The sequence below is a fragment of the Carya illinoinensis genome, chromosome 5 (assembly GCF_018687715.1).
Source record: "Carya illinoinensis cultivar Pawnee chromosome 5, C.illinoinensisPawnee_v1, whole genome shotgun sequence".
NCBI lineage: Eukaryota > Viridiplantae > Streptophyta > Magnoliopsida > Fagales > Juglandaceae > Carya > Carya illinoinensis.
This window is the reverse complement of record NC_056756.1, coordinates 12284388-12298154: the sequence shown is the minus strand read 5'-3', so window position 1 is coordinate 12298154 and position 13767 is coordinate 12284388. Positions and strand designations below refer to the sequence as shown.

Below are 13767 nucleotides of genomic sequence, written 5' to 3'. Positions count from 1 at the left end.
ATTAGAACATTAACATTATTTGAATTGTTAAACTTGTTATATATGCTTGAAGTATATTTATACTTTTGCTTGAAAAACTAACGCACATTCTCAGGGGGAGTTTAGGTATTAATATAGGTTTCAGCTTTTACCAAGTATTTGTCATCATAAAAAATGCAAAAATTGTTGAACCCAAGGTTTCAAGTTTCGTATAATTATATATTTACACATTGATTTTGATGATAACAAATAAATTAAAAAAATAAAGGAGTTTTGAGTTCAAGTTGTCTACAAAACAGAGTCAAGCATATCAATAAACCAAGCATGAGAAAGAATGGAACAAATTCACACTAAAACTTATAAAGCAATATTGTAAATATCTTAAAAATTTAAAATTAGGATTAAGACTCAAAATTAATATTTTATCATAAAGCATTAAAATACATTTTTCACATGTGCATGAATATTTTAAAAATTAAATTTTAAAATTTTAAAGATTGTCATCTTTTACATGTGCATGACATGATTAAAGGTTTGAATTTTGAAAATATTCAAAATGATTTTGATTGTCATTTTTCACATGTGCATGATTTATTTAAATATTTTCAAAAGTAATTGATGCTCTTTTTGACTTATGTAAAAGGTAGATAATTTTGTTTGAAAATTTTAAAAATATGAAACATGATTAATTGTCATCTTTCACATGTACATGCTTTATTATAATATTTCCAAAAGTGATTGATACTCTTTTTAACTTATGCAAAAGGTAAATGATTTTGTTTAAAAATTTTAAAAAGTAAAGTGTACTCATTTTTTCATATGCAAAAAATAAAAAGATTATGTTTGAAATTTTTGAAAAGTGAATGATGTTGTATTTAACAAATGAAAAAGAAGAAACTTTTATTTAAATTTTTTGAAAAGTGAATAATATTGTCTTTGATATGTGAATCTTTTTAAATTTAAATATGAAGTCTCATATGCCTATAAATGGATCATTTGAGAGTTTCAAATTTACAACACTAAGAACATACAACATTCATTTAAAGTTTTCATTCTCTCTTCTCTGAACATTGAGTTTTAAACCTTATTCATTTTGAGAGATATGCAGTTTGCACTGTATTATTCTTATTTCACTCATTGATGAATGTTTTCTGATAATTTACCCATTATCAGCTCTTATATCAGTAAAATGGTTTGTATAACCCTTATGCATGTAGAAAGTGTTCTACAGAGGGAATAGTTGAATCACCACGTGTAAGATGATTGCAAGTTTAGAGGGTGTTCTAGACGGATCATTTGTAGCGGTATTGTTCAAAAGTGTAAGAGGTTTCTATCTCCACCTAAATGAGATTGAATAGTGAATTTAGGGATCCTCAAGGAGTAGCTTGAAGCAATGATGTAGATAATGGGGCCGAATCTCGTTAACATATTGAGTTTGCTTATCTCTTACCCTTACTCTTTATATTTATTGATGTTTCGTAATTTGTTTATATTTTATATTATATATTTGATTTATAATTATTAAGTTTTTAAATATAATCTAATTCACTCCTCTTTTATGTTAGTCATCTAAGCAATACTTTCTCTATCTCTTCTTTTAAACTTAAAAAATAATCAACTCAAACTATCCCTCTACTATATATAAACTATTTTACTACTATTTATAAAATTATTATCTCATCTTATTCTCTAAAGTAAGAGTTTTGTTACATACAAGTACAGTCGCGCACTAATTTATGTACCAATACTAATCTATTCATACTTAAAATTTAAATTAATACTGTTTTTAATAAAATTTATTTTTTGACCAATTACATCATATTGATATATAGATTAATACATAATTATATTTCCAACTATATTTTTTCCTAAAGTAAACCTACTTGTTTTGAATTAAAGACTTTGGTCAAGAAAGAAAAAACATATTTTTGACTGCTACTCTTCACCCGTCGTATTCATTAACCGATTGATATTCAATTCAATCAATTTCAGATTTTTATACCAAGTTTTTATCCTACCATTCTTTATCCTATTTTCAGCTACACTTTATTTACTGTTTATAGATAATATTTCGAGGATTTTTTCAATGAACTGAAAAAAGTGCCTTGCACGTCGCTCCATCTAACTGGTTATAAAGTATACGTACGAATATGAGTTTCTCATTTAAAAACTAAAAACAAAAAAATAAAAAACTTGAAAAGGCATGCATATATCACAGTTGCCACGTGTACGTATCTTGACACGTGTTCGGCTAAAGCTGAACTTCATTTAGGGCGAAGCTATTCTCTCTGCAGCCGGCAACAATTTAGTTGGCTAGTCGATAATAACGATGGGCATTTAATAGCAGCCCAACTACCCATATGGGCCTCCATTTAAACCTATACTCAGGAATCAGCCACCCTGTTTCATTTACTGGACGAGTCCGTCTTTATCTGAACCGTCCAATGGGAATAGAAGATGACGTGTGCGGTCCAGATGCAATTAAGACCCCTGCTTTACTCTCCTGTCATTCAGTACTGAATTGCCAGCCCATTAATACCCCGAGTTCTCCTCCCTCGGTTTTCACATCCATCACTCATGTCCATTGTTATATAGCACAGCAAAGCTTTTATTGAAAAAAGTTTCAGCTCATTTTCGACCGTGTGTTCATACCTAACGCAAAGAAACCCCGAGAGGATTTAAAAAAAAAATAAAAAAATGAAAGCTCAATCTCATATCGTAACCCTCTTCTCGTTTTTGTTTTTCTTGTTGTTCTGCGGTTTAGTTTGTAAGGTTGGAGCGGCTGATTTGGTCAGCAAGTGTACCCAGGATTTCACTAAGGTGACGCCGTGCCTGAACTACGTGACGGGAAAAGCAGGGACGCCGACGAAGGACTGCTGCTCTTCGGTGAAGGAAATAAGGGACAGTACCCCGGAGTGCTTGTGTTACTTTATCCAGCTGACTCACAATGGTAGCGAGCAGGTCAAGAGTTTGGGCATCCAAGAGACTAAGCTGCTCCAGCTTCCTACTGCATGCAACTTGAAAAACGCAAGCATTAGTAATTGCCCCAGTGAGTTCTCTCTCTCTTTCTCTCTCTCTGGTTCTGCAGTACATGAGATATATACTGTTATGGATAGTGTTATGAATAGTTTCTATGCATAGTCTCGTTTGCCTTCTCAACATCACGATCGGACTTGTTAATTACTGCCTCTTGCAGGCGGTTTTGTTAAGTTGTTATATTTTTGTTTTACCATAGATGCAACACATATTAGTCTGCAATTTAAAAATATGGAAGTAATCTTGTTGTAAAACCAATCTTAGTTTCTCACTAAAATAGATAGTCTAGTTGATGTCAGATCGATTACGCCGCTATGGCGGCAACTAATTCTCTGTCCAAAACTAAAATACCTAAGTACAGACTCGTTGAAATCTTTGGAGGAAAAAAAAAAAAAAAATCTTTGGAGAAATTATCTTTGATCGGCCCATTCACTACCTGACTAGGCTATTTAATTACCCCTTCAACTGTGTGGTTGAAGATATAGTTCACCACAGCACTGCATGGCTGTGGTTGTGCAGAGAGTTTCTACTCTTTTTACTAGAAAATTGGAGGAAGTGGGAGCAGTTGATCTTCCACAATCATAATGTTCTCAACTACATATTTCGTTTCCCATTCTTCTGGGTCAAGATTAATCACTCGACAGTGGGTAGACGGCATTACTCGATCTAAATTATGAGCTGGGCCGTAATTCTTAAATGCCCACCAGCCGACCCTCTATGGAATGCGGAAATGTCAGTGGAAAATTAAATACCTGAAGTGATGGAAAATAATAGGGTCTTCTTGAATGAGAATAAATGTTGACCTCACCATAAATCTAATGCAGATATATTTTTTTAAAGAATGCATGGGCCACCAGAAATAGAGAGGGACCCATAACTTCACCTATTTAATTAGTTTTCGCTTACTTCATTTGAGCAGGAAAAAGAGCATTGCTTGCTCGGTGTTTTTGGACTTTAGTGGCAGTTGCAATAGCTTAATGCCTAAGTTAGAAGCAATTCCTTTACTTTCATTCACTTTTTAGGCCTTAAATAAATGATAAAACCACAAGCATTGGATCACACAGTTCCAATACCAACTTTGAGTTTTGTAGTTGTTCATGCTTTATCTTTATTAAAGCAGTTAGAAAGAAGAAAGATGCTCTTTTGAGTTGCAATCCAGAGAGAGTCAGGTGTCCACACTTTGCATTTAATAGATCTGGAGACTTTAATGATAAATTCTCTTTTCTAAGTTTTAAACATGATGAAATAACTGTTGCTAATTATTTACAACTTTGCATGCATCTGCCCTAATTGATTTGTACAGAGCTGCTTGGACTATCACCTACCTCCCCAGACGCTGCAATCTTTTCATCAAATGCTTCAACAGCGACGCCCACTACTACTCCATCGACAGGCACACCAACGTCGGCCAATGATGCGAATGTTGGAGACAGGCTTGAACCCCACTTGGTTGGCTTGGTGGTGATGGCTTTTATAACCATCTTTCTCTTTGCATTAATCCCAGTTGGGTCTGCCTCCTCCCCTTTTATTCACTCACGAGGATGAAGGGTTATGCTATCTAGCTAACACGAGCGACACTGAGCTTGCAATAAGCTCCATTGTCTCTGTTGTTTTGCTCCACCCTTTTAGAAGTTGGGACCTTGATTTGTCTTTTGCATCTTCTTCTTCTTCTTCTTGTGTTCTGGCTCGTAAGCACCTCTATCTTAATTTTGCTGTGTGTACCGTTCCGTAATTATCAAACCTTTTTTTTTGTTGACATTTGTAGCAACTGTGTTCTGTTGCATTGTCGCTCTGGTCTTTATTTTGATCTTCACTGCTTAAGGATGTTAGGCTTGCAAAAATCTATGTTGGAGATGAGGTCTGGCCCACAATTTTCTACCAAGAATTGGGCCCTATGGCCCACGATCTTCCAATAAATTCAAGATCGTCGAGATTGGTGGTTGTTAAATTATTAATTGGTCGCACAAATCTAAATTGCTCAAAGAAAAATTTCTCTCTCTGATTATTATAATTTTTTTAAATTTTAAAATAATAATATTAAAAAATAATATTTTATTTAATTTATAATTTTTATTTTATCTCAACTCAATATTTAAACTGCACATTAATCTTGTAAATCAGATTAGGTGGACCGGTTAACTTAGGAAACACAGGTAATTAACGCCAAGGACAATATTATTGTGCTGTCTAATTTATATTACTTACTCGACGGTATCATATTGCTTTCTGTATTTAAATTAGGAGACATGACATCATTTTTCTTTAACACTATAACTATAAATAGATTGCCGCACTCCGGTAGAAGCCAACCGGTTATGGGTGCTACCATATCAGGTACCCACCGCAGGGCACAGAAACTGGGTACCTGGGATGCTTGTCCAGGTACTTTGTTCTGTTTGTGGCTATTGATCGATGAAAACGTGCAGTAGGAGAAGCTATTTCAGCTTTTCAACCTTTGATAAATTGTGAGTTTTAGGTCATGCTTGAACGTTGGGATGATTTCAACCGATTTATAAATAATAATAAAAATAATAATAAATAGTAGCGAATCATTAATGCATGGTAAACCAAATACAGCTTGACTAGTTTGAATATTCTACTATAATTTATTATTTTATTATTATTTTTTTATCTATTTTATATTATTATTTTTTATTATATAATATTTATTATTTATTACTATTTATAGAATATCTAAACAATCTTATCTAGTATCCTCATCTGGTTTCCTAAAACACCGTATTTTTCATAATTTGGAATTTATTTTGGGGTTTTGATCAAAATATTACCCACATCCAGATCTTTATTTTAGGAAAAAGGTTTAGGGATTAAATAGTAAGTCCCCATATTTTTATCAAATATTTTATTCTAATATATCAAATAAATAATTTTTATTTATCATCTACACTATCAATAATTTAGGGACTTACTATTCATTCCTTAAATTATTTTTATCAATATTTTATTCTAATATATCAAATAAATAATTTTTCAATCACCTACACTTTCTCTCATACTCATATTTATTATAGTTTTAAATAATAGTTTTAAAAATAATTTAATTAATTACGAAAATATAAAAAAATTAATTTTAAAAATATTCTCATATTCACAAAAAAATAATTTAAATTTTTGTTTAAAATATTCACTAGAGTAATAGTTCAAAAATAAGAAAAAATATTGAGAAGTTAAATTTATAAATAAAAGTGAAAGAAAAAAGTAATAAAAAAGAATAAAAAATATTATTTAATAGAATAGAGATATGGATAAAGAATGAGATGTAGGAAGTTTTTGAAAAATGAATAAAATTTAAAAAAAATTTAAAAAAAAATAATTTTGAGTTAAATTATAAGAATAGGATAAAAAATGAGACGTGATACTGAAACCACCTTATCATCAAAAGCAATTGCCAACTGCCAACTAGCGTCCGGCTAGAGTCCTGCTGGATTCCAACAATTGCCAACTGGAGTCGACAGATTTCAATGGTCTCCATAGTCCATCTTGAGCGATAATTAGATTGATGGTGCTTATTTTAGGTAATGCCAGGGTTATGGCTGTAGGTGGTTTAGAGATCTTACACTCAATTAGTTACACAGATGAAATATTTTAAATAATAATAAATAAAATATTATTATAATAATTTTTTTTAATATTAATTTTATATTAAAATTTAAAAAAATTAAATTATTTATTATATTTTATATAGAGATTTAAAAAAATTATAATGATAAATTGAGATAAGATTTTTAATTTTGTGTAATCAATTAGGTTAGAGTTTATGTTTTTATATTCTATTGCTTCCATTTAGATTTAAATAATTACATGCGATTTGAAAGTAACTTTTAAACGATTTTAGAAATTTTTTAATTTATGTTTTGAAAAATTGTGCATGTCTATAAGATTTTTTTCGTTTGTGTTACAATTTACAAGTCGATCAGCGCAAGAAAGGGCATTCCCAATGTGTTTTTAAGTACAAATACAATTTCTCATACCCCTTTGGATGCTGAGGTATGCATTTTTTTTTTTAAATCTGATTTATTAATATAGATATTGGCCTATTGAGTGTAAATAAAATATTAAAATATACCAATTCACATATTATAAGTCCAATTTATTAATGTGTTAAAAGCATAGAACAAATAAAAAAGAGGAAAGTAAGGGTGAAACCAAACAACTGACAATGCATAAAATTAAGAATGACATATTATGAAAAGAGTAATTTTATATATAATTGTAAAATGTATAAACATCACATAATCTCTTTGTATGCCATTTTCTTCAATATTTTCTCCATTATCACTGTAATAGAGATCATAAAATCTTATTAGAGTATGTATGATCACCATGAATTAAGACTTCATCTTAAAAAACACAGACAATATGTCAAACCGCGTCATTCTCGCCGCCTTCCTCTCTTTTTATTTTTTTTGCACTTATTTATTTTACGAGCTATAGATGAGCAGTCTAAGCAACACCACCCTCCGAGTATCACTGTGGATAATTTGACATCTTGCTAGTAACCATAGACTATAGTTAACAAGGAAATGTATCAACACTAAATAATGATATACTTAATTTTATTTTATAATTTGACAATCAATTTACTCACTCACTTTATAAGCTTATTGAGCTTCTAATTTTTGATATTTTTAATATATTTCATATAAAGTTATGAAACATATTAAAAAAAGTATTAATGTTACGAAAAAATCTTATACTACGTACCTTTATTTAATTAATATATAATTTATTATTTTTGTTATTATATTTTAATATATACATATTTAACTAATTAAATTGTTTTACTCGTTATCTATATATCATTTATTTGTTATAAAAATAAGAAAAAAAATTAAAATATATATAATGAGGGATATACGGGATGATAAATAGAATTATTTTTTAAATTTCTCTAATTTCCCACTCGCATATCCCAAGTTCCTCCGGGCGAAACGCACTAACGGTGCGCCTCGTGTATCGGACTCGGACCCAAGTAATCACTTTTGCCCAAACCGTCTTTGCCTTGGCTTCCTAGGGCGAATTCTGTCGCGCTCGAATCCTGAGCAAGTTCCGTTCTTGAGCAAGATTTCCGTTCTTGAGCAAGATCTCACGCCCTCCTCACTATGTCTCAGGTTATTCTTGCCTAAATTCGTCCATTTGCTTTTCGTTTCTTCGTTTTATTTATATAATTCGAAGGATGAACAACGTGATACTTGATAGAATAATGAAAATTAGTATATTGTAATGAGATCGTATTTTTAAACCATTTGAACGCTTTGTGAGTAAAATTAAGATTGATATTCTTCTTGGATGTTATAAAAATCTTAGGCAGAATCACTATTCATTTGAAATGTAAAGCTTCTGGCTTCTCTCGAATTGATGCCTCTATTTTCGGTTACACGTCCCTGTGGACGTGTAAACCAAATTCTCAGGGTTTGAGTACTGAACCGAGCTACTCTCCGCAATCTACTGCATGTAAATAATTGATTTTTTGGGTGCTTCAGGTAGATAGCAGAAATTCATCAGCAGCCAAGCGTGCCAGAACTGATGGTAAGCTCTGTTTTTATGTGGTTGTTCAACCGTTCAATTTTGGTGTTAAAATATGATGTTACCATTGAATTAGGCTAATGATTATTTGTGCGTTGCATGCAATGTACTGCCTTTTCTATTTATATTATGGTATTCAATACCAATTAGAGTATAGGATTTGTAAGTAATGCATGGAATTGGCTGGATACATCAACCAAATGTGATTTGATGGGTCTACTATAGATCTTTGTCAAGTACAGTCCAAAAGCTCAAGTTGAAAGGTGTGGCTTGTCGCTAGGATGTAGACCACCACTCACAGTGATGGTTAAAGTTATTGGAATTTGGATCGGGTCATATATCTGATTTACATCTAGATTGTAATTAAATCAGAGGAATGGTATGTATCCTCGAAGAAATTATATACTGCAACATAAGCATGTTCAGTATAGATGGGTTCACTGACTAGATCAATTGAATGAATGAAAAACACAAAACCTGGATGTATATGAGAATTGACTTTGAAGTATGGGAATCGGCAAAAAAAAAAACCTTTGGATTTTTTATATAGTACATATAGTATCATAAATTAGTTAGATTCATGCTTGGTAGCAATAAGCTGTACTGTTCTGTCAAACCGTAATTGAATATTTTTTTTTTTCTTTTTTAATTTTGCTGTGCTAGGTATGCATCTTTGTTCACACACACCAATAGCAGCTGCAGTAAATCTGGTTCTGGTGACATTTCTTGTTTAGGTGGATTTATAAAAAAAATAAATATATTTCTTAGTTAAGTGGTTACTGATAAAATGTTACTCATGCAATTGTGAGAGCCATAACATTTATTATTTAGCTTAGGTGATGATATTTCTTGCTTTTGGTACTGATAATGGGATGCATCCATTAATGTGTGTTTTTCAGGTAGTCGTAGGGAAGATGATTGGACCTGCCCTAGCTGTGGCAATGTCAATTTTTCATTCAGGACAACTTGCAATATGCGTAATTGCACTCAACCAAGGCCTGCTGATCATAACTCAGTAAGATATAAACTAAAGCTGCAAGATTTTATCTAGAGTGAATGGTTGCTTGATTGTGTCATTACACTGATGATTTGCTGAGAGTTTGGCTTATTAGGTTAGAGCTACATAATGTTTCTTGTGTTATTTTTCATACAGGATATGTTATTGTGTTTCTTAATTGTCTTCTTCAAGCTACATAGGTGCTGATTTTATTTAAGATCATCACAAGCGTGCTATATACTATATATGTTTGATTGTATGTGTATTTACTGTGAATTATACCTCATCAGATCATAAATTCAAATTAGTAGATTGTTTTTTGGTTCCTAGGTATCGTGATTTGGCTTTGGATTCAGGTTGTTTCTTTTAACAGTATTTCAGTTATAATTGATAACTTATAAAAAAAAAAAGTTATAATTGATAGAGTTTTTTTTTATAAGTATAATTGATAGAGTTAATATGAAATTTCGGTTTCAGATCATGTCGAGACACTTTATTTTTTGTCAAGATTTCAGAGATTAAAAGTAGCTGCAACCATTTCAGAAAGTGAAAATTTGAGAAAGTGACAAGTTAGATTCTTGGAAGTGCTCGTTTTTGTTCTTTTGAAGTGCTCATTTATGTATGATTTTTTATATGGATTTTAAGTATGTTACTTGTAAAATTTTCTTTTCTTGTACTGCTTATAGCCTTCATTGTAATGTATGATATTGAAGGCACCCTATGATTTTGTTGATTAGGTTGCCATGAAGTATTTCATGGCTGTCTCTCTATGTGTCTCTTTTGTTTCACCTTTCCCACCTTGCTTTTTCCTGAATTGTGTTTAACCCAGTTCAATTGTCTTATATTCTAAAAGTTGCCTATAAAAAAATCATATATATATATATATTGTAATAAATGCTCTCCCTTTCTAGAAATCTGCTGCCAAGCCTGTGCAAGCCCTGCAGGGTTACTCATCCTCAGCTCCTTACATAGCTTCTGGTGCGCCCTCTTCAATGTATCTAACGGTGCCTCCCTACGGTTCTTCTATTTTCAATGGATCGTCTATGCATCCGTATGATGTACCCTATTCTGGGGCTACAGCATATCACTACAACTACGGAAGCCGCCTTTCTGCTGGCAGCCCTTACAGACCGCTACATTTGTCTGGACCAACACCTTACTCAAGTGGATCCATGATGGGAAATGGTATCTTCTGCTACATACGTTCTGCCATGATTGTTCACAGTCACCCTTTCCCAAAAGAATAAATAAATTGAAGTTCTCTCTATATTATTGTTTATGACTCCTATTTTGCCCATGTTGCTATTGATTTATGTGCATTAAGTTTTAATTATATCTGAGATACTGCCATTGCTCTTTTCTATAGTTAGTGATGTTTGTGTATGTGTAATTGTGGGAAGCTCTTGTATAAGCTATATTTATCCAAACGGAGCCTGAAACTGGTCTCAGAATTCCTGAACTCGCTTTCAGGCAGACTACCATTAACAGAGAAGACTATAAGAAGGCATGTTTTCAATCTGTAGGACATCATCCATAAGAAGTTCGCTTTTCAGTTGAGTCCAAGTGGACTTTAGAACATCCTATACAATTACACACTGTAGTCAGAATCACTCAGTATAAAGTCCCATAAAATTAATTTCATATATATAAAATATATGACAAAATCATCATAGTAAAACTTAGAATAAAGCAAATATGAATGTTGTAAGCATAAATAAAAAGGAAAGCATGGTTTCCTCACATTGAACTCCATGTATGTAGCATTTCTATCGAGCCATTGCTTGTCCATTAGTGTTTTAATCAATGTTTCAGTTCCTTTTAAATCCTGACTTCCATTTCTTTCCATGTATTGACACAGGAAATGTATTTCATTTGTATGTTAGATGGTTTCATCTTTCAAAATTTGGAGGGCATGATGTGAATATCATTTAGTTATTATTATGCACCGGTTTTTACTTACCAAAAAAAAATGAAGAAGACCTCTAATATTTTTTTATCTCTTTGCGTTTAGGCCTTGCATCTGTTCATAATCATGTCTATTTTATTTCTTTTCTTCATGACCCTTTTCAGGTGGGATGTATGGTATGCCCCCTCTGATGGATTGTTATGGCTTGGGTATGCCCATGGGCCTTGGTACTATGGTATGTTGCAAAGATTAATCAATTGTTAGGATTGGGAACTGAGGATTCATATGCTACAGTTTTCCCTATCTGATAAGTTTATTAGAATCTCATATCTTCTGCCATAATTTGTTTGCATGTGCAATCGGTTAAATTTATGCTTGCTATGATAAGTACTGTAATGCACTTTTGTGGTGCTTCTGATAAGTGGCCTTCGAATCCATCTCCCTTTCTGTGTTTTGCTCACACCCTTTTGCTAGAATAAGGCAACAAATCTCGGGGTATTCGCTTCTTTAATGGAGCATATTTGATTTGGCTGAAATTTGTGTGAACTGAATGTTATGGAGGTGTGGTTTAGAACTAATGAGCATCTTTGTTTGCCCAGGGGCCAAGGCCTGGATTTTTTCCAGTGGATAAATATCAAAAGAAGAGTGCAGGTTTGTCAGCTTTAGGCTGTTGATAATTAGAGTACCTTGGCAGCTTCCCTGTGGACTAACTTTGTCTTTCTCCCCCACTTTAAATGCACCTCTAGATGCAACACGTGATAATGACTGGACATGCCCAAAATGTGGAAATATTAACTTTTCATTTAGAACAGTTTGTAACATGAGAAAGTGCAACACACCAAAGCCTGGATCCCAGGTATGTGCCGACATTACCATACCGTGTCTTGGTTCTTATTTTAAGCCTTTCATTGTCAATTGGCACCATAGTTTACATTTTTTGTGAGCATACTTCCCTTTTTCAAAAATATTTTTTCTTCTCTATTTATTTATAATGTATTTGATGTGTAAGCATGTTCTCTTGCATATGCAGGCTGCAAAATCTGACAAGAATTCTAGTAAGTTGACAGAATGCATCTCGGCACATCAAATACCGTTACCTTCTTTTAGACCGACTAATGTTGGTGGTATCATGCTGTAAATTTGCTACTAATATATGTTTTGTCTTTCAGAACAAAAGATGCCTGATGGAAGCTGGAAGTGCGAGAAATGTAATAATGTAAACTATCCATTCAGAACCAAGTGCAACAGACAGAATTGTGGGGCTGACAAACCAGTTGAGTCAAACAAGTCCCCTTCACCAACCCCAGATGAAAATAACCAGGTTTGTTTGACATTTTCTTTGCGTCTCCACTTGTTTGACACTGTCACCAAGTTTGATAATATTTGTGTACACAACAAATGTGTTGAACTTACAATTCTACATTTTATTGGATCCCTTACATGGGCTCTCTCTCTCTCTCTCTCTCTCGGAAAATTTTCAACTGATCTTCCATTTTTATTGCATTGGTTAATTTGCAATTGTCTAATGTTCCAGTGAGTACTAGTACATATTTGGGTTGAGAAGGTCCACAGTTGTCGTCCAGCATTGCTCATATGGGTGTCTGAAAGTCAGTCTTGTCGTCCTCATGTTGCTGCGGTTGTCGAGTTACTCTACCTTCTCACGACCCGTGTCAAGTTGTATTAGCTGGAATGGTATCTATGGTCTCCATGAATGGTTCTGATTCATTATGTGTCAGCCAGCTTGATCTGGCAAGGATTTACAGGATGGTTCTGGTTTCTGTAGTTAGGATTTTTTTCATGTGGATTCAGTTCATCTATCCCAGTGGGTATGACTAGATAGTTATTAGCGGTATAAGGTTACTGCAGGCTGTGATTTCTAGCTTTTATTTCGTTCTACATTGTCTGTGTCGTTGAAGTAACTTTGGTTTTACAGATGCTTCTGTTTAGAAGCTTATGACATTCCCAAGTTCTAAAGATCACGTTGAAAATGGGGGACTAGAAAATGTGTCTTGTAACTTGTCTGTCGCTTTCTGATATTTACGTATAGGCTGTTTCTTTCCCAGAGGTGGCACTGGCACTATAATGGTGCCTCCATGTGTCTCCAAAGGTTCTGGTGTCACGCTTGACTACCAAAGATGTGGTCTGTTTCGTTGGTATTTGCCATCAGACTCATATATGGGTGGGTTCAGAGTGACTCACTATCCTGTTATGACGTCAGGCCGCGCCCTTGTGTTTTCCCAACGCCCGTCTCTTTCCTTCCATTACGTTAGGACTTCGTACCTGCGTTGGCTTTTGGGTTTTT

At 33.1% G+C, this 13767-nt stretch overlaps 2 protein-coding genes across 2 annotated transcripts; both read left to right on the top strand.

Moving 5' to 3' along the window:
• The first annotated feature begins 2534 nt into the window (after positions 1-2534).
• LOC122311373 (non-specific lipid transfer protein GPI-anchored 1) lies at positions 2535-4771 on the top strand. The gene is made up of 2 exons (XM_043125921.1): positions 2535-3028; positions 4319-4771. The coding sequence occupies exons 1-2, from the start codon at positions 2677-2679 to the stop codon at positions 4558-4560; spliced, it is 594 nt and encodes a 197-aa protein (XP_042981855.1). The 5' UTR covers positions 2535-2676; the 3' UTR covers positions 4561-4771.
• A 3163-nt stretch (positions 4772-7934) lies between these two features.
• On the top strand, positions 7935-13480 carry LOC122309539 (ranBP2-type zinc finger protein At1g67325-like). Its single transcript, XM_043123052.1, has 10 exons — positions 7935-8147; positions 8520-8565; positions 9462-9577; positions 10471-10744; positions 11630-11700; positions 12065-12116; positions 12212-12321; positions 12496-12520; positions 12635-12786; positions 13000-13480. Exons 1-10 carry the CDS (start codon positions 8139-8141, stop codon positions 13000-13002), a joined length of 858 nt encoding a protein of 285 aa, XP_042978986.1. The 5' UTR covers positions 7935-8138; the 3' UTR covers positions 13003-13480.
• Positions 13481-13767: the final 287 nt, after the last annotated feature.

Coding starts and splice junctions, on each gene's coding strand:
- LOC122311373 (XM_043125921.1), top strand. CDS start 2,677: ATGAAAGCTCAATCTCATATCGTAACCCTCTTCTCGTTTTTGTTTTTC. Junction 3,029..4,318: donor AAGCATTAGTAATTGCCCCA/GTGAGTTCTCTC, acceptor TGATTTGTACAG/AGCTGCTTGGACTATCACCT.
- LOC122309539 (XM_043123052.1), top strand. Junction 10,745..11,629: donor TGGATCCATGATGGGAAATG/GTATCTTCTGCT, acceptor GACCCTTTTCAG/GTGGGATGTATGGTATGCCC. Junction 12,521..12,634: donor AAAATCTGACAAGAATTCTA/GTAAGTTGACAG, acceptor TTTGTCTTTCAG/AACAAAAGATGCCTGATGGA.